This window comes from Balaenoptera borealis (assembly GCF_965194805.1).
Source record: "Balaenoptera borealis genome assembly, chromosome: X".
In the NCBI taxonomy this organism is placed as follows: domain Eukaryota; kingdom Metazoa; phylum Chordata; class Mammalia; order Artiodactyla; family Balaenopteridae; genus Balaenoptera; species Balaenoptera borealis.
In genome coordinates, this window is record NC_138881.1 from 58,758,683 (window position 1) to 58,784,404 (window position 25,722).

The 25,722-nt window shown below is 37.2% G+C and overlaps 1 protein-coding gene across 1 annotated transcript in view; it reads right to left on the reverse strand.

The window, feature by feature from the left end:
* The window catches only part of LOC309620325 (testis-expressed protein 11-like), a 190,795-nt gene that overhangs the window by 65,248 nt on the left and 99,825 nt on the right, over positions 1 to 25,722 (reverse strand). Inside the window, exon 9 of the mRNA XM_082376471.1 lies at positions 4,187 to 4,272. Within this exon, the coding sequence (XP_082232597.1) occupies positions 4,187 to 4,272 (86 nt within the window). The remainder of the gene's footprint in view (positions 1 to 4,186; positions 4,273 to 25,722) is intronic.

Genomic DNA, 25,722 nt, shown 5'->3' on the forward strand with positions numbered 1-25,722 from the left:
CTGAAGCTCACGTGCCTAGAGCCCGTGCTCCACAACAAGAGAAGCCAGTGCAATGAGAAGCCTACGCACCGCAAGGAAGAGTAGTCCCCGCTCACCGCAATTAGAGAAAGCCCACGTGCAGCAATGAAGACCCAACGCAGCCAAAAATAAATAAAATAAATAATTTTTTTAAAATAAATTAAAAATAAATAAATAAATTCTATCATGTTAAAAAAAAAAAGAATATGACTAAGATATGGGGATTAGGACATTTTTCTCCCGGGGGAAAAAAAATCTGCAAAGTCTTTGCAGTAAATCAGTGTAATTCCAAAGCCTTTTGAGTTGGACTCATTTCTGTTGTTTGGTTTACAGTACTTCTTGTAGAATACTAATTAGTTAGAGTGAAATTTCTGTAAACCTTTTCTAAAAAGCCAAGTTCAGCAAAATATATCTCCAAATTGTTAGACAGGACTTTAAAAGACTAAACACTAAATTCAAATTCTACCAGGACAACTGAGAGGCCACTAACAAATCCCCTAGAGTGCAGAAGAAAGTTCTATATCAACAGTCTCTTCCCACCTACTTATTCTTGCCTCTGCCAGGAGCAGACAGAGGAGCTCAGTATAGCAAGAATTACAAAAAGGGAGAAAAAGAAAAACTGTACTTTATTAAACAAGAAAACCTCTTAAACATATTTCCAAAGCTCGTTTCAAAGATCTGAAATTTTATATTCTATGGAGTCCTAACTGAATTTGTCATTTGAATACACTGAGGCAGGTACCTTGATGCCAACAGTAAAGTAAGCTTAAGGATTCCCAATTTCATTCAGAATTATAGTGGCCTTTCTTAATCTGTGGCATCTCTAATAAGGGGGCATAATCAAAAAAGTGTGTCAGAGGGACTTCCCTGGTGGCGCACTGGTTAAGAGTCCGCCTGCCAATGCAGGGGACACGGGTTCGATCCCCGGTCCAGGAAGATCCCACATGCCGTGGAGTAACTAAGCCTGTGAGCCACAACTACTGAGCCTGTGCTCTAGAGCCCACAAGCCACAACTACTGAGCCTGCACGCCACAACTACTGAAGCCTGTGTGCCTAGAGCCCGTGCTCCACAACAAGAGAAGCCACCACAATGAGAAGCCTGCACACCGCAACAAAGAGTAGCCCCCGCTGGCCGCAACTAGAGAAAGCCTGCATGCAGCAGTGAAGACCCAAAGCAGCCAAAAATAAATAAATTTTTTAAAAAAATACCCCCAGAAAAATGTGGCAGAAATCAAGGAAAGCAGCAGCTGTTTATGAAGTTTTCTTAGCAAAAGAAAAGGCAAGAGGGAGACAAAAACTGACCAAGGTCCTAAACTGAGATCTGTTAACAAGAACTGAGGGAAAGAAAAGAGCTTTTAAGCAATACCCACTACCACCCTTTATCTTCTAGGCTTCTACTTCAACAGAATTCTAATATACTACAGCAATTTTGGTATCTTATCATCTGTGAAAAAATGAGGGGTTTTCCTTTTAGACTGAATGGGTATTTCCAAATTGTATATAACCTCTAGCTTAAGATATCCACTGTTCTCAAAAGAGTTAAGCCTGTAGAAAGTACACTCACCTTCCATGCCCTCCTTCTAGTACAAAATCTACAGAGAAAGGTGCTTAATTAGCAGCTATTCATTCCTGCTTGTATCACCAACTGCTCCCAACAGTTTTCTCAACACACAGATAATTAAAGCACAAAGAAGAATTGCCACAAAGAATGGCAGTATATGATAAAAAGATGTGGGTGTCTGTCTTTATAATATTTTTACCTGGGAAGTCAACAAGTAATCTGCGTTTGATTTCACTGTGATAAATTTTAGAATATACTAGTGAAGCAGCCACATTAGTGCCCATTTGCAGTAAATAGCAAACACATCACCTAGCAATAGCAGCAGCTACTGCCATATATTGAGCAGTTTCTATTTCCCAAGCATGTTACTAAACACTACAATATATGCATCATCGTATTTAATCTCTAGAATAATTCTAAAAAGTAGGTATCACAATGTTGATAATTATTTTTGCCTCTTTTTAAATACATTAAAATATAATCCTTTTCAAGGCATCTGACAATACTTCACTAAGTTATTTTTATATCCCCAAAAGATGTGGAAAAATAATCTGGCAGAAAGATTAAAATAATATATAATAACTAGGGCTAGAATTCAAGTCCTTCCTGTTTTCCCCAATCTCATTCTAGTGACAAGAATACAAAAAGAGTCAAAAACATAGTGGTGCTCTATAAATGTGTTATTATCTAAATATGACTGTGGGTCAAATAATGTTCCTAATAATACAGACACTAAACAGAGAGTAAAAATCTGATATAGTTAGCTTATGATATAAATATCAGCCATGCTCTATCACTGTCATATTTTCCTTCTGTAAGGTTTTCTAAAAAAGATGATGACAGATAAGAGGTCAACAATCCATGGCATATACGATAATAACCTACATTTATGCCACTTCAAGCCTCAGCCTACTCTTATAAGCAGTTGCTAGAGAGCATTCATGTTTATGTTCATTCTGGCATAAACTACAGGCTCACCTCCATAGTCTTAAGCTTCCAGAAGCCATCCATGGCACCACAGCATCCTTTTTTTCTTTTTTTGTCCTTCCCATTCCTGTCTCCTTGGCATACTAATCTTTTGATAGGTTGATGCCATAACCTTTGTGAGTGCTCCTCCCCCAAATACTGCCAAATCCTGGAATAGAACTCACTCATTCACTTTATAAAAAGGTTGTTCATTTAAAGGAGACTTGTAAACCTATGCTAAACTAGGTAGCTCCTTTGGTATATTTTTAATAATTCAATTGATAAATGTGATTTATAATAAACATTTCAGGTATATTCCACTTGTATGAAGCATTCTAAATTGAGACAAGTATATCTCTTATAACTGCATAAGCCTGCTCTGTCAGGCATAGTTCTTTACAGAGTTTGATCAATCTTTGGGCTCTAAAAAGTCTTTTACATAAACAACTTATTTGCATAAGTATTTTATTAGAGATATATATGCCTATGAGTACTATAATCTTAATGACCATATTTCTATTTATTTCATTAATGGTAAATATAATTTTCACAATAGTTAGACTAATCAAGAGAATATCTCCAAATAACTAGAACTAACCCCATACTCAGAGAAGGGAAACATTTAGGAATTGATTTGCTATATTTTACCCATAATCCCCTGATATTCAAAGCACTTCGGACTTCCCTGGTGGCGCAGTGGTTAAGAATCCACCTGCCAATGCAGGGGACACAGGTTCGAGCCCTGGTCCGGGAAGATCCAACATGCCGCAGAGCAACTAAGCCCATGCACCACAACTACTGAGCCTGTGCTCTAGAGCCCGTGAGCCACAACTACTGAAGCCCGCACGCCTAGAGCCCGTGCTCTGCAACAAGAGAAGCCACCGCAATGAGAAGCCCGCGCACTGCAAAGAAGAGTAGCCCCCACTCGCCGCAACTAGAGAAAGTCCATGCGCAGCAACGAAGACCCAACACAGCCAAAAATTAATTAATTAATTAATTTAAAAGGAAAAGAAAATTCAAAGCACTTTATGTGACATCTCCAGAAAAATAGGTTTTTCACAGAAATTCACTAGCAATTACTGAGTATCTACTATTATGTCAGAACCTGTACTGGGCATAGGTATTCAGTGAAACACAGGATTCTTGCATATAGTTGCTATATTTTTGCACTATTCCATGATATTTCCAGATTCAACACAACAGTACAAATCTTAGTGTAGTTCTAAGCATACAGTAAGTGCTTAATATATACTTACTTGACTGATATTAAAATACCAAGATTCTCTTAAGACTAATAATTTTAGGTGATCCTACTATTTACCCACCTGCCTTTATACTCTGGGGTTAGCAGACAGCAATACATACCAAAGCAAAAAATAAGGATTTCCATATTCTTGATGAAGATACAAAGGAGGAATGGAGGGAGAACATGCTTTTATGTTATTAAGAATAGAATACATTTTTCTATCAACTGGCAACATATAAGAATAATAAACAATACATGTTAAAGGAGTAAATAAATTTAGCATGTTGACTTTTGAAATCAGAAAATGTTTAAACTGCCAAAGTACCCTATAGTAAGTATTGACTGAACTCTATGATAATAATCGTTAATTTATATTTATTATTTTTTTATATTACCTGAGCCAGAAAGAACTTTGTTCATATTTATTCAGCTTGTAGGTTTGTACTCCAAAGGTATGACAGAGAACATGAAGATATCTGGTCTACAATATTAAAAGAAAAAAAACAAGATATGTCAGATTCATAATTCTCTTAACATTAAAAAAATCTATAGCATTTCAGAGTCTTTAAGACATACTTAGTGTTCTGTACATCAAAATAACCCACTCATCCTTATCAAAACCTCTCAATTTATATAAAGAGGAGCTAAAAAATATTCAGGGTGTGGCATTAGTTACCTATGGAAAGGCAATACAATACATTACTAATAGAACTTGAAAGATCCTTTGTAACAGGAAATGGGAAAACTAATCATTGCCCAGCAAAAGAGCAGGCTAAAATGCCTCTGTAAGTTGCCAGATTCAGTAAAAGACATTAGAAAAGAGTATATTCAAAGAAAACAAAATCACCACTGAGGGGGGCAAAAATTGAATGAATACCTTTCAAAATTAAGACAAATTTAAAAAACGTGAAATGTGTCCAAAGCACTATCTAGTCATAAGACTTATTTAGAAATAGTTGATTTAATGGATCTCTTGATAACAACAAAAATTTTCTTTACATAAATTACCACTGAGATAGAAGTAGGAACAAGTATGTGAATGATGCCATAGGAAAATACTCTTACAGCTTAATCAGCATCTCAGTCGCTGTGTTAATGTCATATCGTACAGAATTTTCATTCATCAAAATACTGGGAAATGGCATAAAAGAAAAAAACTTAATTCTAATAATTTACCCAAATATCCCCTCACTATTTATAGAAACCATCTAGCCAGAATCTGATTATATCCATATAAAGGAGTCCTTTATAAGTTTAACCTGAGTAAGACTACAGAAGCAGATCCTCAATTAAGAATCCAAGATCTGAGGGAAGTTATTCATAAGTAATGTGTAAAGAGCTGTCTTGCTTCAAAAAAGTTTCCCTTTGAATTACAGTACAGTACATTCAGAAAGTAGAAGTTCAATATGCATGCCTGAGCACATCAGACCTACTGTATATTTGAATCTAAAATAAAGAACAGTCTTGGTAATGTGGGTCTGGCAAGAATCCAGAAGTATTTAAATGCATTCTCGACATTTCAGCAGAAAAAGCTTAACTCATTACATGCCCCAGATCCCATAGGTTCACACAGGGCTACACCAGTTATGTAGCTATACTGGAATAATGCAGCTTATACCCACTTGCTGCAGAGAGGCTTGCAACTAACTTACACAGAGAAAAATGGAAAGTAAAACTTTTGATGAACATTTAAGTGTACTGAGTCTTTATTCAATTTCCTCAGTGTTTTTTTTTTATCTTCCCTCGCAATCCCTTCAAGTGTACTTACATTAAATACTACTTCCTAGGGGAGAAAAGAATATAAAACAATAAACTTATGAGACCAAAGCTACAAAATACTAAGATATCCTTCAAGAGACCTGCAGCATATTTTCAATGTAATGACCAAAAAAAAATCTTTTAACTACCAGTACTGCTCCGTTCACTCATTCATTTATACATTCAATGATAAATATTTACTAAGCATGTCTTATCTATTAGGCACTATTTTAGGCCTTAGAGACACATCAGTGAACAAAGCAGACAAAAATCTCTGTCCTCATGAAACATTTCTAATGGGGTATTTAGTACTAAGATTTATACAAACATCTCTTTAGAAAATACGTTCCTGGCCTTCCATGGAGTGGTAACATCTCATTTTGCAAGTAATACACAGTGACAAAAAAACACAAAGAAGGTAGATCTGTAAGTCTGTTGTATACTGGTCATATAGAAACGGATTTATGGGACCAGAACTCATGGAATCTCTAGAAACTCCAGCCACTGCTTCATCTATTGGCCCAGAAATAGAAGATCCAACCGAATACCTAATTTACAATGCCACGATGAGACTATATAGATGATTTCTAAAACTCAGTTAGATACTGCAGCTAAAAATGAGTTTGATCACTAACTTTTGAGTTCAGTATGAGGCTTTTTTAAAAAATATTTATTTATTTATTTGGCTGTGCTGGGTCTTAGCTGCAGCACGCGGGATCTTCATTGAGGTGTGCAGGACCTTTAGCTACGGCATGTGGGATCTTTTAGTTGCGGCATGTGGGCTCTTAGTCGTGGCATGAGGGATCTATTGATAGTTCCCTGACCAGGGATCGAACCCATGCCCGCTGCATTGGGAGCACGGAATCTTAACCACTGGATCACCAGGGAAGTCCCCTTTTTATTTTTAATTAACTAGATAATTTCATTTTCTGTGAATTACTTTATAAATTAGGTTCTTAAAATTCAGAAAAAGCAAACCTATTATTTTTTTTTAAAGTAGGTGTTTTGTTTTTTGTTTTTTTAAATTTATTTATTTATTTTTATGACTGTGTTGGGTCTTCGTTTCTGTGCAAGGGCTTTCTCTAGTTGTGGCAAGCGGGGGCCACTCTTCATCGCGGTGCGTGGGCCTCTCACTATCGCGGCCTCTCTTGTTGCGGAGCACAGGCTCCAGACGCGCAGGCTCAGTAATTGTGGCTCACGGGCCCAGTCGCTCCGTGGCATGTGGGATCTTCCCAGACCAGAGCTCGAACCCGTGTCCCCTGCATTGGCAGGCAGATTCTCAACCACTGCGCCACCAGGGAAGCCCAAACCTATTATTTTTTAATTTCCAAGTTCCAAGCTATTTTTCTTTGAGATTTTGTTGTCTTTTAAAGGTTTATAGATCATGTATTTTTACATTTTGTTCAATTATAATTGTGTAACAATAATTGAATGATAATTGCCTGCCTTTCTTCCTTAATGGCTTTAAGACATTTACCTTCCAATCCTTCCCTTACTCAGCTTTCTCTAATCCTCAGATGTCTCAGTAATAATAAACAATAGGTCATTAGTTATTTCTCCTGGTGCTCTAAGATACAATTTTCCAAACACTTTATTTCTCTGCCTCTAAACAATACAGCATTACCTTCTGCCATCATGTCAACACCTTAAGTAATTCCTAATCTAGTTTTGGGATACAGGAAGGATGTCTCAGAAAAAAGAGAGTTGGCTTATTTAATTCATTAATTCTTTTTAAGTGAATAACACTACAGTTAGCTCCTCTCCAACCTTTATCCGATCATTTCCTCTCATTATAAGACTTCTTGCCCTGGATTTTCAGGTCTTGTCTAAACCTTAAGCCCATCAAAAGCACACTAAATAATTTCATTGACCTTTAGAATGAAAATCATGAGTTTTCTAACAGTATAGTTTTATCAATCACCTTCTAAACAAAATACAAACTCTTAACTCTGAACTTCGAGGTCCTTTACTGGTAGCCCCATCCTGACGAAGATATAGTTAATAATTACTTTTCTGTTACATATCCTTGATCCTCTAATTCAGTCCTTTCCCCTCTCTTTACATTTGCTTTTCCCTTTATCAGCTCTAACTCTGTGCAAGATAGCAAAAGTTTTCTTTCCTTAAACACCAGCTATGAGTCTCCTTTCATATCTTTCAATATGCAATTCAATGTCCATTTACTCTACAAAGCATATTAAAGAAAGGTGTCTGTCCTCTAGTAATTTATAATGTGAAATAGATAGCAACAGAGCTAGAGACAAAAGAAAGAGATGGTAAAAACATGCAAATGCAAACAATCCAAGAAACTTTACAGATGAAATTATTAGAATTAATAAAAGAGTTCAGAGAAGTTGCTGGATATTAAATAAACATTTAAAAGCAACTGCATTCTTATACACCAATGACAAACAAATAAAAATGTAAACTCTAAGATATCACTTATGACAGCAAGTTGACTGAAATATCTTTACACAGAAAATTACAAAACTATGTTGAAATACATTAAAGAAGACTATATAAATTAGGACATATCACATTCATTGATAAGAAGATTCAGCATTATAAAGACAGTGATGCTCTCCAAATTAATTATAAATCAAATGCCATTTCAATCAAAATTTCAATAGTTTTTCACCAACCTGACAAGCTGACTCTATAAGGAATATGGAAGAGTAAAAGGCCCAGAACAGCTAAAACAACATTGAAGAAGAATAAAATAAAAGGACTTATGCTATCAAGACTACACTGAGTTAAATAATGCCCTCCTCCCAAAATTCATGTCCATCTGGAACCAGTGAACGTTACCTTATTTGGAAATAGGGTCTTTGCAGTGTAATCAAGGTGAGGTAATACTGGATTAGGGTGCATCCTAAATCCATCATGACTGTCCTTATAAAAACAGAACTCAAAAATAATATAGATAAAATGTAATTCTAAAAATGTTCATCTAACCCACAGGAAGGTGGGAAAAAGTAAACAGGAAACAAAAAGCAGAGAAAACAAACAAAAAAGCCAGCATCACATTCCTGTTAAAGATGTCAGATTGAGCACGCACAACTACCTCTGCTCTCTCCTAACATCCCAGTAAAATGATAGTAAAAGAAGAAAAGTTTTTAATTGTGGTAAAAAGCATGTAACGAAATGTACCATCTTAACCATTTTAAAGTGTACAGTTTAGTAGTGTTAACTATATTCATATTGTTGTGCAACAGATCTCCAGAACTTTTTCATCTTGCAAAACTGAAACTCTTTACCCACTGAACAATAACCCTTCATTTGCCCCTCCCTAAACCCCTGGCAATCACCATTCTACTTTCTGTTTCTGTGAGTTTGACTACTTTAAATACCTCGTATAAAGGAAATCATAAAATATTTGGCTTTTTGTGACTGACTTATTTCATTTAGTATAGCATTCTCAAGGCTCACCCATGTTGTAGCAGTTGACAGGATTTCTTTCAAGACTGAATAATATTTCACTGTATGTGTATACTACCTTTCTTCTTTAATCCATTCATTTGTCAATGGACATTTGTGTTGCTTCCACCTCTCAACTACCGTGAATAATGCTGTAATGAACATGGGTGTGCAAATATTTCTTCAAGAACCTGCTTTCATTTCTTTTGGACATATACCCAGAATGGGATTGCTGTATTATACACTAATTCTATTTTTTAATTTTCTGAGGAACTGTCATACTGTTCTCCATAATGTCTGCATCATTTTACATTCTCAGCAAGTGTATGAGGGTTCCAGTTTCTCCACATCCTCATCAACACCTGTTATTTTGTTGTTTTGGCCATCCTAATGAGTGTGAAGCAATATCTCATTGTGGGGACTTCCCTGGTGGTCTACTGGGTAAGATTCCACACTCCCAATGCAGGGGGCCCAGGTTCAATCCCTGGTAGGGGAACTAGATCCCGCATGCATGCCACAACTAAGACGTCCGTGTGCCGCAACTAAGACCCAGCGCTGCCAAAATAAATAAATAGATAAATAGATAAAGGCTGCCTGCAACTTAGAGTAAAGGAGACAAAGAACACAGTCTTAAAAAAATAGTTTAGAAAAGTCACTAAACAAACAAATAAGTACAAACCACAGCAAGAACAACAAACTGTGAGTAGTGGGGAAAATCTAACTTCCAAAGTTACTACATTATAATATTGAAAATGTCCACTTTTTAACAACAAAAAATAAGACATACAAAGAAGCAAAAAAGTATGGCCCTTTCACAAGAAGAAAAGAAGGAAGGGAGGGAGAGAGGGAGGGAGGGAGGAAGAAAGGGAGAAAGGGAGAGAGGGAGAGAGGGAGGGAGGGAGGGAGGAAGGAAGGAAGGAAGGAAAGGAAAGGAAAGGAAAGGAAGGAAGGAAGGAAGGAAGGAAGGAAGGAAGGAAGGAAAACTGTCCCTAAGAAAGCACAGATACGGGACATAAAAGACAAAGGCTTCTTTTTTTTTTTTCCGCGCTGCATGGCTTGCGGGATCTTAGTTCCCCAACCAGGGATGGAACCCAGGTCCCAGCAGGGGAAGCACCGAGTCTTAACCACTGGATCACCAGGGAATTCCAAAGATAAAGAATTTAAATCAACTGTCTTAAATATACTCAATGAGCTAAAGCAATTCATGGAAAAAGAACTAAAGGAAACAAGGATAAAAATGTCTTACCAAATAGAGGATATCAATAAAGAGATAGAAATTACATATATAAGAAAAGAAATTCTGGAGCTGGAAAGTACAATAATTGAAATTAAGAATTCACCACAGGGTTTCAAAAAAAGATTAGATCAGAAAGAAGAATCAACAAACTTGAAAGTAGATCAATAGAAATTATTCAGTTTGAAGAGCAGAAAGAAAAAAGAATGAAGAACAATAAAGAGAGCCTGAGACCCATGAGACAACAACAATGTATGTAAAATCAGAGTCCCTGAAGGAGAGAAGACAGAGAAAAAAGCAGAAAGAATACTCAAAGAAATATTGGCCCAAAACTTCCACATTTGATAAAGATACAAATCTGCAAGTCCAAGAAGCTCAACAAACTTTAAATAGAATAAACACAAAGATATCCAGGACTTCCCTGGTGGCTCAGTGGTTAAGAATCTGCCTGCCAATGCAGGGGACATGGGTTCGAGCCCTGGTCTGGGAAGATCCCACATGCTGCGGAGCAACTAAGCCCATGCGCCACAACTACTGAGCCTGTGCTCTAGAGCCTGCAAGCCACAACTACTGAGCCCACGTGCCACAACTACTGAAGCCCTTGCGCCTAGAGCCCGTGTTCTACAACAAGAGAAGCCACCATAATGAGAAGTCCACACACCGCAATGAAGAGTAGCCCCCGCTCGCTGCAACTAGAGAAAGCCCGCACACAGCAACGAAGACCCAATGCAGCCAAAAATAAATAAATAAATTTATTAAAAACAAACAAAAAAAAGATATCCACACTGAGACACATTATAACCAAACCATCAGAAGACAAAGAATCTTGAAGGCAACAAGCAAGATGCAGTTAGTCATGTACAAGGGATCCTCAAACTTCAGCTGATTTCCCATACAAGTCAGAATGCAGTAAAATGACATATTTAAAGTGATGAAAAAACAACTTTCAACCAAAAGTTCTCTATGTGGCAAAACTATCCTTTCAGAAATGAAGGAGAAATTAAGACATTCTCATATACACAAAAGTTGAGAGAGTTTGTCTCTAGCAGACCTGTTCTACAATGCTAAATAGAATTTTTCAGGCTGAAATAAAAGCATGCTAGATAGTAATGCAAAGAAATAAAAATAAGGGTAAAGGTAAGTAGGTAAATATAAAAGTCAGAATTATTGTATATTTGGTTCATAACTCCTCATTTTTTTCTATATGATTTAAAGGAAAAATACATTTAAAAATAAGTATAAGTCTATGCTAATGGGCACATAATATATAAATATGTAATTTGTAAATGGAGATGTATAGCAGCAGACTTTTTGTATAATATTGAAGCTAATAGGTATTGATTCAAACTGGATTCTTACGAGTTTATGACGTTAATTATATTTTTCAGAATAACCAGTAAGAAAGTAACTGAAACATATGGTGAAAACGGTATGAGAAGGAAATCAAAATGGAATAGTAGATAAAAGCAATTAAACAAAAAAGAAGGTAGTAGTGGAGGGAATGAGGAACAAAAAGATATAAGACACATATATAGGTATATAGAAAACAAACAGGAAAATGGCAGAAGTCCTTTCTTACAGTAATTACATGTAATTTAACTCCCCAATTAAAAGGCAGAGATTGGCAGATTGGCTAAATTTTTTTTAAACACACCATGATCAAACTATATGCTGGTTACAAAATCTCAGTTTACATCCAAAGACAAAAATAGACTGAAAATGAAAACATGAAAAAAAGATATTCTAAGCAAATAGGAACCAAAAGAGAGCTGAGTGCCTATGCTAATATCAGACAAAATAGACTTTAAGTCAAAAATTGTTACAAAAGACAAAGAACATTACATATTGATAAAAGGGTAAATTTATCAAGAAAATATAACAATTATAAACATATATACACCTAACAACAGACCCCTAAAATATATGCAGCTAAAACTGACACAAGTGAAAGGACAAACAGTTCTACAATTACAGTTGGAGATATCAACACCTCACTTTCAATCATGTACAAAGCCAGACAAAAGATCAAAAAGAAAATAGAAGACTTGAACAATACTATAAACCACCTAGATTTAATAAACATATACAGAACACTCAACCCCAAACCAGCACAATACTCATTCTCCTCAGGTACACATGGAACATTCTCCAGGATAGATCATATGTTGTGCCACAAGTCTCAATAAATTTTACAACACTGAAATCATACAAAGCATCTTTTCCTACCACAATGGAATAAAACTTGAAAACTGGAAAATTCAAAAATATGTGGAAATTAAACAACAAACTCTTAAACAACCAATGGGTCAAAGAAGAAATCACAAGAGAAATTAGAAAATATGTAGAGATGAATGGAAATAAAAACACAACATACTAAAACTTATGGGATTCAGCAGAGGCAATGCTCAGAAGGAAATTTATAGCTATATACACCTACATTAAAAAAAAAACTTACAAAACTGTAATTCAAAAAAGATACATAAACCCCTATGTTCACAGCAACACTATTCACAATAGCCAAGAGATGGAAGCAACCTAAATGTCCATCAAAAGATGAATGGATAAAGAAGATGTGGTATATATATAAAGGAATATTACTCAGCCATAAAAAAGAATGAAATAATGCCATTTGCAAAAACTTGGATGGACCTAGAGATTATCATACTAAGTGAAGTCAGAAAGAGAAAGACAAACACCATATGTTATCACTTATATGCAGAATCTAAAATACGACACAAGTGAACTTATCTATGAAACAGAAACAGACTCACAGACATAGAGAACAGACTTGTGGTTGCCAAGGGGGAGGGGGTTGGGGGAGGGGTGGATTGGGAATTTGGAATTAGGAGATGCAAACTAGTATATATAGAATGGATAAAGAACAGTCCTACTGTATAACACAGGGAACTATATTCAGTATCCTGTGATAAACCATAATGGAAAAGAATACAAAAAAGAATTATGTATAACTGAGTCACTTTGCTGTACAGCAGAAATTAACACAACATTGTAAATCAACTGTACTTCAATAAAATAAATTTTAAAAATAAAGATCTCAAATCAACATGTAGGAAAAGAAGAGCAAACTAAACCAAAAGCTAGCAGAAGGAAGAAAATTTAAAAATTAGAGATAAATAAAATAGAGAAAAGAAAATCAATAGAATTAATCAAACCAAAAGTTTGTTATTTGAAAGATCAGTAAAATTGACAAACCTTTAGCTAGACTAACAAAAAAAGAAGTTTCTAAAAAGAATTACTAAAATCATAAATGAAAGTGGGAATATTTCTATGGACCTTACAGAAATAAAAAGGATTATAAGGAATTACCATGAACATAGTATGCCAAGAAGTAAGATAACCTAGTTGGACAACTCCTAGAAACACATAAACTACCAAAACTGACTCAAGAAGAAATAGAAAATCTGAATAGATTTATGACAAGAGATGGATCAGGAATCAAAAAACTCCTCTGAAAAAAGTCCAGGACCAAATGGATTCCCTGGTGAATTTTATCAATCAATTAAAGAAGATTTAACACCAATCTTTCTAAAACTCTTCCAAAAAATAGAATGTGAGGGAACCCTTCCTAACTCATGCCATGAAGCCAACATTGCCCTGATCCCAAAGCCAGATAAAGATATCACAAAATAAGAAAACTACAATGTCCTTTATGAATATAGATGCAAAATCTTCAACAAAATACAGTAAGTCCCCTACATACGAACGAGCTCCATTCCGACAGCGTATTCATAAGTCTAATTTGTTCATAAGTCCAACAGAGTTAGCCAACTAACACAATCGGATATATAGTACTCTACTGTAATAGGTTTATAATACTTTTTAACACAAATAATGCATAAAAAACAAACACACACACAAAAAAATTTTTAATCTTACAGTTCAGTACCTTGAAAAGTAGAGTAGTACAACAGCTGGCATACAGGGGTTGGCATTGAGTGAACAGGAGAGGAGGTGGGAGATGGTAGAGCTGAAGGATCATCAGCAATAGGTGATGGAGGGCAAGCTGCAATTTCACTCATGTCTGACGTTGGTGGCACAGGTTCTGGTTCCTTGCTGGATTCAATTCTATCTACTCTCTTGAAAAAACGGTCCAGTGATGTCTGGGTAGTAGCTCCTTTTTTCTCATCATAGGTGACACCATAGCACTGGATTGCATTCTGAACAGCTGCTGCAACCTTCGAGTACTGTTCTACGTTTGGTCCTATGCCTCAAAAACTAACAGTGCCTCCTCAAATAAAGAAAATCCGCTGCCATTTCCTGCATCGTGAATCTCTTCAGTTCTTCAGTTACTTCTTCCTCTTGTCTCTTTTCGTCCTTTCTCTGGGCCTCCAATTCCATCAGGTCTTCATTAGTAAGCTCCTCGTGTTGCACAGCAAGGAGTTCAGTGAAGTCGTCCTCTTGCATATCTAGCTCCAGCTTCTCGCTGAGGGTCACTAAGTTGCTGAAGACCTCTTTGGACTCCTCATCCACATTCTCAAATCCACAAAAATCATGAACAAACTGCGGCCAAAGGTTCTTCCAAACCCGATTCATGGTGACAGCCACAACCTCACACAAAGCAAAGTCAATGTTTTTTATGGCCTTGTAGATATTATCATCCTTCCAAAATTGCTGCAAGGTTGTTCCTGATTCATCACTAACCTTTACTGTCTGATGAAAAGTGTGACGTAAATAACATTTGTTGAAAGTCGCTATAAATCCCTGGTCCATAGGCTGGATGAGCAATGTATTCAGTAGTATTTGGTGGCAGAATCACTACTCTGATGTTGGGATGAAAGTCGTCCATGAATGGGGGGCGGCCTGGAGCACTGTCGAGCAGCAAAAGAATGTTGAATGGGATGTCCTTCTCCAAGCAATATTTCTCTCTCTCTGGGATAAAGTGGTGGAAAAACCAGTCCTGGAAAATGGCCTGTGTAATCCAGGCTTTGGGGTTACTCTTCCACACAACAGGAAGAGAGCCCTTGGCTATGTTTTTAAGGGCTCTTCAGTTCTCTGAATGATAAACTAAGGGAGGCTTCAGCTTCAGATTGCCAGAAGCATTGCCAACAAACAACAGAGTTAGCCTATTTTGCTGCTTTATAGCTGGGCATCAACTTTTCTTTCTTACTGATGTAACTTTGGTCTGGCATCCTCTTCCAGTACAGTCCTATCTCATCCACATTAAAAACCTGCTCAGGTAAATACGTGCCTTCATCAATAATTTCTCAAAGCGTTTCAGGAAATTCCCAGGCAGCTACCATATCTGCACTCGCTGCCTCACCACTTACTTTTACGTTGTGAAGGTTGGCTCTAACCTTGAACCAATGAAACCACCCATGGCTGGCGTTAAAAGATGCTCCCTCTGATTCTTCGCCATGTTTCTTTCTCAAGTCTTTTAGGTTTCTCTTGAAGGCTTTTAGCTTTCTCTTGAATCAGCATTAAGCTGAGCAGGACTCGATGCTGATGCTGATCCTGCATCCACACACTGAGAAGTTTCTCCATCTCCTCCATCACTTTTACACACTTCTTCGATATTATTGTCGACATCACCGGCACAGCAGACCTCACATGTTCCATGATCTTGTCCTTGTTCTCTAGAATCGTGCCGATGGTTAAATGACTCATGTTATAAGAATGAGTGACGTCTACCATCTTTTCGCCTCGCTCCACTCTCTCAATTATTTTCACTTTTGTTTCCATCATTATCGCTTGGCACTTCTTAGCAGTACCAGCTACATCACCGCTGCTTTTACGCTTGCTTCCAGACATCCTGGGCTTGAAATAAAGTTACTGTACTACTGTACTGTATACAGTAATGTACAGTAAAGCACAAAAAAGCACAACCACTTGTAGAGGATGCATGCACGTGACAATGTACACCAGACACGTGAACTAACTTACATGACTGGACATGCAAACACACGTTCGCATCTTTGAAAGTTCTAAACTTGAAGGTTCGTATGTAGGGGACTTACTGTACTAGCTAATAGAATCCTGGAATACATAAAAAGGATTAATTTATATATCATGTCCAAGTGGAATTTATCCCAGGATACAAAGGTGGTCCAACATAAGAAAATAAATCAATGTACCACACCACATTAATAGGATGAAAGAAAAAAAAAAACACGTGATAGCTCAACTGATGCGGAAAAATGCATTTAACAATAACCCAACACTCTTTCATGAAAAAAAAACTCTAAACAAACTAGAAATGAAAGAGAACTTCATCCATCTAATAAAGGGCATTTTTGAAAAACCCTCAGCTAACATAATACTCAATGATAAAAGACCGAAAACTTTCCCCTTAAGATGAAGAACAAGGATGCCTGCCTTCACCACTTCATTCAACATTGTACCGGAAGTTCTAACTGGAGGAATTAGACAAGGGAAACAAATAAAAGGCCTCCAGATTGGAAAGGAAGAAGTAAAATTATCTCTATTCACATATGACATGATCTCAAATGTAGAAAATCCTGAGGAATACACACAAGTTAAAGTGCACACACACACACACATTCTTACTAGAACTGATAAGTGAATTTAGCACAGTTGCAGGATATAAAATCAACACACAAAAATCAGTTATATTTCTATATGTTAGTAATGAACAACTTGAAAAGGAAAGTAAGAAAACAATTCCATTTATGACACCATCAAAAAGATTAAAATACTTAGGAATAAATTTAATCAAGAAGGTACGAGACTTGTACACTGAAAACTATAAAATATTGCTGAAAGAAACTAAAGAAAACATAAATAAATGTGAGGACATCCCATGTTTATGGAATGGGAAAATTAACATTGTTAAGATGGCAATACTCCCCAAAGTGATCTACAGATTCAATGGAATCCCTATCGAAATCCCAACAGCCTTTTTTTGCAAAAATAGAAAAGCCAATCCTCTAACTGAGATGGAATTGCGATGAACCCTGAATAGCCAAAATAATCTTGAAAAAGAAAAACAATTTGGAAGTCTCAAACATCTGTTTTTCAGATGTACAGTACAATAAAGCTACAGCAATTGAAACAATATGGTACTGTATATCACAGGGAACTCTACTCAGTATTCTGTAATAACCTATATGGGAAAAGAATCTGAAAAAGAATGGATATATGTATAGGTATAACTGAATCACTTTGCTGCACACCTAAAACTAACACTATATTGTAAATCAACTGTATTTCAATATAAAATAAAATTTTTTAAATAAATAATTTTAAAACACCAGTATGGTACTGGCATAATGAAAAGACATACAGACCAATGGAATAGAACTGAGAACACAGAAATAAACTCTGACATCTAAAGTCAATTGATTTTTGACAAAAGTGCCAAAACCAATTAAGAGAAAAAATGCTCTCTTCAACAAATGATAAACTGGATTTCTACATGAATTTGGACCCCTACCTAACACCATATACAAAAATTAAGTCAAAATGAGTCAAAGATTCTTATCATTTTAACTGCTAAAACTATAAAAAAAAAACCTTAGAAGAAAATACATGGGTAAATTATCATAACCTTGGATTTGGCAGTGGAATCTTAGATCTGACACCCCAAAGCACAAGCAATGGAAGAAAAAGTGAATAAGTTGGATTTCATCAAAATTTACAACTTCTGGGGCTTCCCTGGTGGCGCAGTGGTTAAGAATCTGCCTGCCAATGCAGGGGACACGGGTTTGAGCCCTGGTCTGGGAAGATCCCACATGCCACAGAGCAACTAAGCCCGTGCACCACAACTACTGAGCCTGCACTCTAGAGCCCGTGCTCCCCAACAAGAGAAGCCACCACAATGAGAAGCCTGCGCACCGCAACGAAGAGTAGCCCCCACTCTCCGCAACTAGAGAAAGCCCACGCACAGCAACGAAGACCCAATGCAGCCAAAAATAAATAAATTAAAAAAATAAATTTTATAAAAAGCATTAAAAAAATCTTAAAAAAAATTTTAAAACTTTTGTACATGAAAGGATACTATCAAGAGAATGAATATACAACATAGAGTATACAGAAAATATCTGCAAATCATACGATATATCTGACACATGTGTAGTAGCCAAAATACTATAACTCAGTCACCAAAAGATAATCTAATTTAAAAATGGGCAAATGGTAATTCCCTGGCAGTCCAGTGGTCAGGACTCCACGCTTCCATTGCAGGGGGCACAGGTTCAATCCCTGGTCGGGGAACTAAGATCCCGCAAGCTATGTGGTGCAGTCAAAAATTTTTTTAATTAAAAAAATTTTTTTAATGCGCAGAAGACTTGAACGCACATTCCTCCAAAGAACAGAAAATGGCCATACAAATGGTGAACATTTGTACAAGCACATGAAAAGGTGTTCAACGTTAAGTCATTCAACATTAAGTCATTAAGGAAATGCAAATCAAGATACCACTTCACACGCACTAGGATGGCTTTAATTTTAAAAGTCGGAAAATAAGAAGCATTGGTGAGGAAATGGAGAAACTGGAACCCTCATACATTGTTGATGATAATGTAAAGTGGTATATATAGCCAATGTGGAAAACAATTTGACACTTCATCAAAAAGTTGAACACAGAATTATCATATGACCCAGCAATTCCAGTCCTAGGTATATATCTAAAAAAATTGAAAACAGGTACTCAAATACTTGTACTCAAATGTTCATAACTGCAATATTCACAATAGTCAAAAGGTGGAAACAACTCAGATGTCCATCAACCAATGATGGATAAAGAAACTGTGGTATATCCATACAATGGAGTATCATTCAGTCACAAATTAAATCCATAGATATAGAAAGCAGACTGGTGTTTCCAACAGTATGGGATTTTACTTTGGGGTGCTAAAAATGTTCTGTAACTAGATAGAAGTGATGGTAGAGTAACATTTTAAAGGTACAAAAAGAAGAGGGGTGTGGGACAGGTAATTTTGAAACATGAATTGTAGAATTATTTTTCTCTTTAAACTATGTGCATATATACACTGATAAAAAATTAAAATTATGCATAAAAAGTAGGCATAAAAAGTAAACCATATACATTTAAAAATAACAATGATAGCCTGAATTAAAAATAAACATTGATATTTGTTGGAAGCATTAATGTTCTAATGGCTACATAAAGAGCCTCACTGCAGCCAAGAACATGAACAAGTCTGACCAGGCTTTCCATATGCTATAGGTATTTAGTTAAAAAGTATATAACTCACTTAAAATTTAATGGAACATGCCATTACAAAGATTCCAGTAAGTCATATTTAAGGCTCAAATGATTCTGAGTTTGTAATGAAGTTGATACCCTTAAGTGAGTTAACACTCTCCCAGATACACGAAGCAGTGGGTGGAAAGGGTCAGAGAAAGCAATCATATCCCACTAGCCACAACAGGCAGAAAACTGAATTTTACTTTCAGAGGAGTAATTCATTTGTGTGCTATGAGATTAGAGTTTGCTATGGAAGGAGAGACATACACAATCTTACACATATGTTTCAAATATTTGGCTATAAAATGGTAAGTTTAAGTAGGCAAAAGAGAATAAAATCATGATAATAAAGTCCAGGCAGCTTAGACTTCACTTAAAAGCTTTGTGCCCCTACAGAACAGCAATGAAATCTAGCTGAATCTTGAATTAATTACTTCGAAGGGTTCCAGAGTCCCACTGGCCTTTTTCCTTGTGTAAATGAAACTTTCATAATGAATTAAAACTCTACACTGAAAATAAATTCTAGAGCAAGCTAAGAATAGAAATGAAAGATAAAAGCAAGTCGAACACACAAATCAACTAATAAAAATAAAATTCTGATTAAAGTTTCAAACTTTGAGGAGAAAAAGTTAAATAAGTAAACAACCTGTTAAGAGATTTTTGCCATTAAAAATGCACACATAGACACATACATTCTGGGATCTGGCCCAGGGCCTCTCTAAATCAAGAATAGGAATTTTTGTACTGAAGGGACACTTGTTAACTTGTTGTCATGCAATCATTTTACAGATGAGGACACTGATTTTCAGAGCAGTGAAATATCTTACAACTGGCCACACTAGTAAGTAGTCCCTTCTATAATATTCTACACAGATCATGAACCTTGTTTTGAGTAATTACAAGAGTCTCAAATATCAAAGAAACTGTCTCTATGTTCTACTTACCAAGGTAAGTAAGTATATGCACTTTTAAATAAATGCTTAAATTGCTAGAATTTCCTCTCACAAAATGAAGTTCAGTTAAACAACATATCACTATGTCCCAATTAATCCAGTTAATTGATTTTTCACTATGTACCTACAGAAGCTATACACCAAACCAATTATTTCCAACCATTTCATTATTTCGCATGATTCGCATGATTTCGCAACACTTCCATCAAGCTCCTAGAAGTGTTGTGTGGTATACATGTACTTTAAAATAGAAGCTAATTGAGTTTTACTTTAGAGTAGGTATTTTGGTTTTTGGTTTTTTAGAACTTCATAAAATCCTCTTCTAAGGAATACAGACATGTTGACATCAAGTCAGCCATGCCTCGTACCCAGTTTCTGTGTATACTTTCTCTTCTCTGTAACATAATCACTTGACTTACAGGGTTTTAGGAATTTACTTTTAAAGTTCTATAATTTTCCAGAGGGACAGAGACTCTGGGAACTGCGTGGTTTCCTTGATAAGATTCTAGCAGTATAAAAATGTATTGTTCATTCACCCAGGGGATGAGCACAGAGAGTCAGAGCCCAGTAACAGAGCATCTACATGGAGTAATGGCCAGGCATACGGTGTTGGACCAGGGTGCGGAGGATGTACACCCAGAATAAAGATTCAGAGCATGAACAGGGAGAGTAGGGCACCCTCACACTGGAGAGGGTGGCAGAGGGGATGGGAGACTGGTTACATACAGAGGGACTGATTAAATAAGCAAATACATTAAGGATAATAGAAGCCAGGTTCCTCATTACTGGAGAAGAGAATTAGAAATATGGAAAGGAAGAACACTAAGATGAATACTTTGGTGTTGGACTAGAATTGAAGGTATCATGGTTTTCAGTAGATTAGATAGATAGATAGATAGATACATGACACAGATAAATATGGGTGGAAATATGTGTATATATTACATATGTATATGTTATATATAAATATATATGTATATAAACAAATGTTTAAGTGTATATATATGCTCAGTTCACTGAGAGGATCTGACAGCAGTGACACCCCAAAACAATAAGCACACCTAGTGCCCAGATTTTGGCTTCTGAATAACATTTTCCACCAAAAGGAACCAAGGCTCCTGAGAGAAAAAGAGCTAATTCCATGGCTTGAGCAGGAGAGTACAGGACGAGCCTGGAACATTTTAGGGAGCCAGAAAGGAAAGAAATGTTCACAAGCGATGGCAATATGTTAAAAAGACATAGAAGTCAGCTTAAAGGGGCTCCTAGCGGCCAAATCTGGGAAAATTTGAGTATCAAAATAAATAGAGTTACAGTTCTGAGTATGTAAGATATAATAAACACATGCCACCCTTTCTCTCCCACTGAATGAATGTTAACTATAAAACCTGAACTAACTGCATGGAGCTATTCAAAGTCTCGGAAAAGAAAAGAACAGAAGGCAGATAGGGGAAGAATACCAGAATTCAAAGTAACACCAACCTGGTAGTGAACTTACCATTCTTTTCCTCTGGTATACCCTAGTCTAAATTAATGCATAGCCAGAAACTAAGCAGTGAGCATTGTGCTTCAGACTGAGAAAGCATCTCTAGTTCTGGCTTGAGTTATTCAGAGAGAGTACAGAAATCCTGTTTTGGTTTTTATTTTTTCTTTCCTCCATTCTCTGTGACTCAGTCCCCAAGCAATTCCATGGTGGCAACAACAATGCAGCTAGGGGAAACCACAAGAATTGAAACTTTGAGGAGAGAAACCTTTCTCTCCATTCAGGGAGCTGCAGTTCCAAGAGGATGGGGAAAAAACATTGCTTTTTTTCTCTCTGACTTCCCACTGGTTGGCCCCAGATGTAGTCCAACTGCAGATATGGAGAGTCACTGGCTGGAGGACTGAAAAGGGTAGCTCAAGGGAACCAGAAACTACTAAAAAGATGATGGAGAGAGGAGCCCAGAAAAGCAACACCATCATGTTGTTTATAAACAGCCTGAGCAAGCATGGATCTAATCCTGATTAGCATACCAAAGACTGTGAGAACTGAACTAAGGGACAGACATCCACTAGTACCAGACTGACCAATGAGTGTCCTGCACATGCAGGACAAATCTGAATAGCACTGCACAGGCTTTGAAAACTAAATTGATATTGGAACCACAGCCCCCAGAATTTGAAAACTGTGGCATGAATTTAACCAGGTTGATTGACAGCTAAAATAAAAACATCAACATTTCTATAAAATTTAGACAAGACCCAGAGGCTCATAACATAATATTCAAAATATCTAGACACAATAAAAAACTAATCTATGAAGACCCTTAAAAATCTCAACTCACATGAAAAAAGACAATGAACAGAAGTTGACAATGAGATGACACAGAATTTGGAATTACCTAGTAAGGACTTTAAAGCAGCCATTATAAAACTGTTTGAACATGCAATTATGAACACTCTCAACACAAACAGAAAAATAGAAACTCTCATCAAATAAACAGAACAGAGATCAGCAAACTGCAAGCTGTGGGCCAACACAGACTATGAGCAAAAATTATTTTTACATTTTGAAAGATTGTTGAAAAGGATTATGCAACATAGACTGTATGTGATTCACAAAGCCTAAAATATATCTTGTCCTTTACAGAAAGTTTGCTAACACCTGAAATAGAAGCTATAAAGAACCAAATGGGAATGTTCACACTGGAAAATATAATAAGCAAAATTAAAAAAAAAAACCCAAATACCTCACTGGATGGACTCAATAGCAGAATGGATGTGAAAAAGGAGAGAGACAGTAAACTTGAAAATAGATCAATATAAATTATCCAGTCTAAAAAGCAGACAGGAAAAAAGACTGAAAAAAAGAGAACAGAGCATCAAGTACCTATAAGATTATAACAAAAAAAACCCTAAATTCCCAACCATTGGTGTCCCAGGCACTTGGCCAATAAATAGGTACATGAAAACGTACTCAACATCACTAATCATCAGGAAATTGTAGATCAAAACCACAATGAGATATTACCTCACACCTTTTAGAATGGGTATTATCAAAAAGACAAGAGAGGGGCTTCCCTGGTGGCGCAGTGGTTGAGAATCCACCTGCCAATGCAGGGGACACAGGTTCGATCCCTGGTCTGGAAAGATCCCACATGCCGCGGAGCAACTAAGCGTGTGCGCCACAACTACTGAGCCTGTGTGCCACAACTACTGAGCCCGCGTGCCACAACTACTGAAGCCCACACGCCTAGAGCCCATGCACCACAACGAGGGAAGCCACCGCAGTGAGAAGCCCGCGCACTGCAACAAAGAGTAGCCCCCACTCGCCGCAACTAGAGAAAGTCCACACGCAGCAACAAAGACCCAACACAGCCAAAAATAAATACATAAAATAAATAAATTTATTTAAAAAAGAATAAAAAAAAAAGACAAGAGATAACAAATGCTACTGAGGATGTGGAGAAAATGGAATCCTTGTAATGCAATGTAAATTGGTAAATTGGTACAGCCACTATGGAAAACACTATGGGTTCCTCAAAAAATTAAAAACATAACTACCATGTGATCCAACCAAAGGAATTGAAATCATAATCTCAAATTGATATCTGCACTGCCACGTTCACTGCAGCATTAGTCACAATGGCTAAGACATGGAAGCAACTTAAATGTCCATTGATGGAAGAATGGATACAGAAAATGTGGTATATGTATACACTGGAATATCATTCAGCTATAAAAAAAAGAAGGAAAAACTGCCAATTGTGACAGCATTGATGAACCTGGAGGACATTACGCTACATTAAAAAAGCAGGTGCAGAGGTGGCACATGCCCGCCTGCCCGGCCCCGTGGCGGCGCGTGACGCTCTCCCCCACCCGGAGCCGACGAGCCCGGAGGCAGGAGGCGGTGGCCGCGCGGCTGCTGTTACTGCTACTGCTGCTGCTGCTGCTGCTGCTGCTGCAGTGGGGCAGGTGGCGGTGACTGGCGGTGACCGAGGTGGCGGCAGTGAGCGATGATTTAACCCAGAGACTGACTCCACTATAGAAACACCCACAGTTCTATCAATGACTGGAGAAAGATAGTGGCAACAGGCAAAGGAAAAACAGCTCTGATATACTAAGGACAATGAGTATGCTAAAACCAAGTGGGCTTAAGGCCCCTACGAAGATCCTTAAGCCTGGAAGCACAGCCTTGAAGACACCTGCTTCTGTTGCAGCTCCAAGAGAAAAAACAATAACCAGTGAAAAAGCATCAAGCACTCCGTCTACTGAGACACAAGAGGAGTTTGTGGATGATTTTCGAGTTGGAGAGTGAGTCTGGGTGAATGGGAACAAGACTGGATTTATCCAGTTCCTGGGAGAAACCCAGTTTGCACCAGGCCAACGGGCCAGGATCGTTTTAGATGAACCCATAGGCAAGAATGATGGTTCAGTGGCAGGAATTCGGTATTTCCAGTGTGAGCCTTTAAAGGGCATATTCACCCGACCTTCAAAGTTGACGAGGAAGGTGCAGGCAGAAGATGAAGCCGACGGCCTGCAGACAACTCATGCTTCCAGAGCGACTTCGCCTCTGTCCACTTCAACAGCCAGCATGGTGTCCTCTTCCCCAGCCACCCCCTCAAATATTCCCCATAAATCGCCCCAGCCAACCGCAAAGGAACCTTCAGCTATGTCTCAGATCAGCAACCTTACAAAAACCACCAGTGAATCTATTTCCAACCTTTCAGAGGCCGGCTCAATCAAGAAAGGAGAAAGAGAGCTCAAAATTGGAGACCGAGTATTGGAGATGCGGATTTGATCCCTGGTCCAGGAACTGAGGTCCCACGTGCCAAGGGGCAACCAAGTCCATGCACTCTGGAACCTGCACGCCACAACTAGAGAGAAGACTGTGCACGGCAGCTAAGACCCAATGCAGCCAAATAAATAAATATTAAGGGGAAAAAAAGCAGGTGCAAAAGGACAAATATATTACATGATCTGACTTATATGAGGAATTTAAAATAGTCCAACTCATAGAAACACAGAGTAAAATGGTAGCTTCCAGGGGTGGAGGAAGGAGAAAATGAGGAGGTATTAGTCAAAAGGTACAAAGTTTCAGTTATGCAAGATGAATAAGTCCTAGAGATCTACTTTACAGCATATTGCCTGTTAACAATACTGTATTGTATACTTAAAATTTTTCTAAGAGGGTAGATCTTATATTAAGTGTTCTTATAAAAATAATAATAAATAAAGAGGGTGGTAGGAAACTTTTGGAGGTAATTAATATGTTTATGGCACGGATTGGTGGTGATGAATTCTCAGATGTATACTTACCTCTAAACTTGTCAAACTTTATAGATTAATTATGCAGTTTTTGGTTTGTCAATCACACCTCAATAAAATTGTTTAAAAAAATGAAGCTCG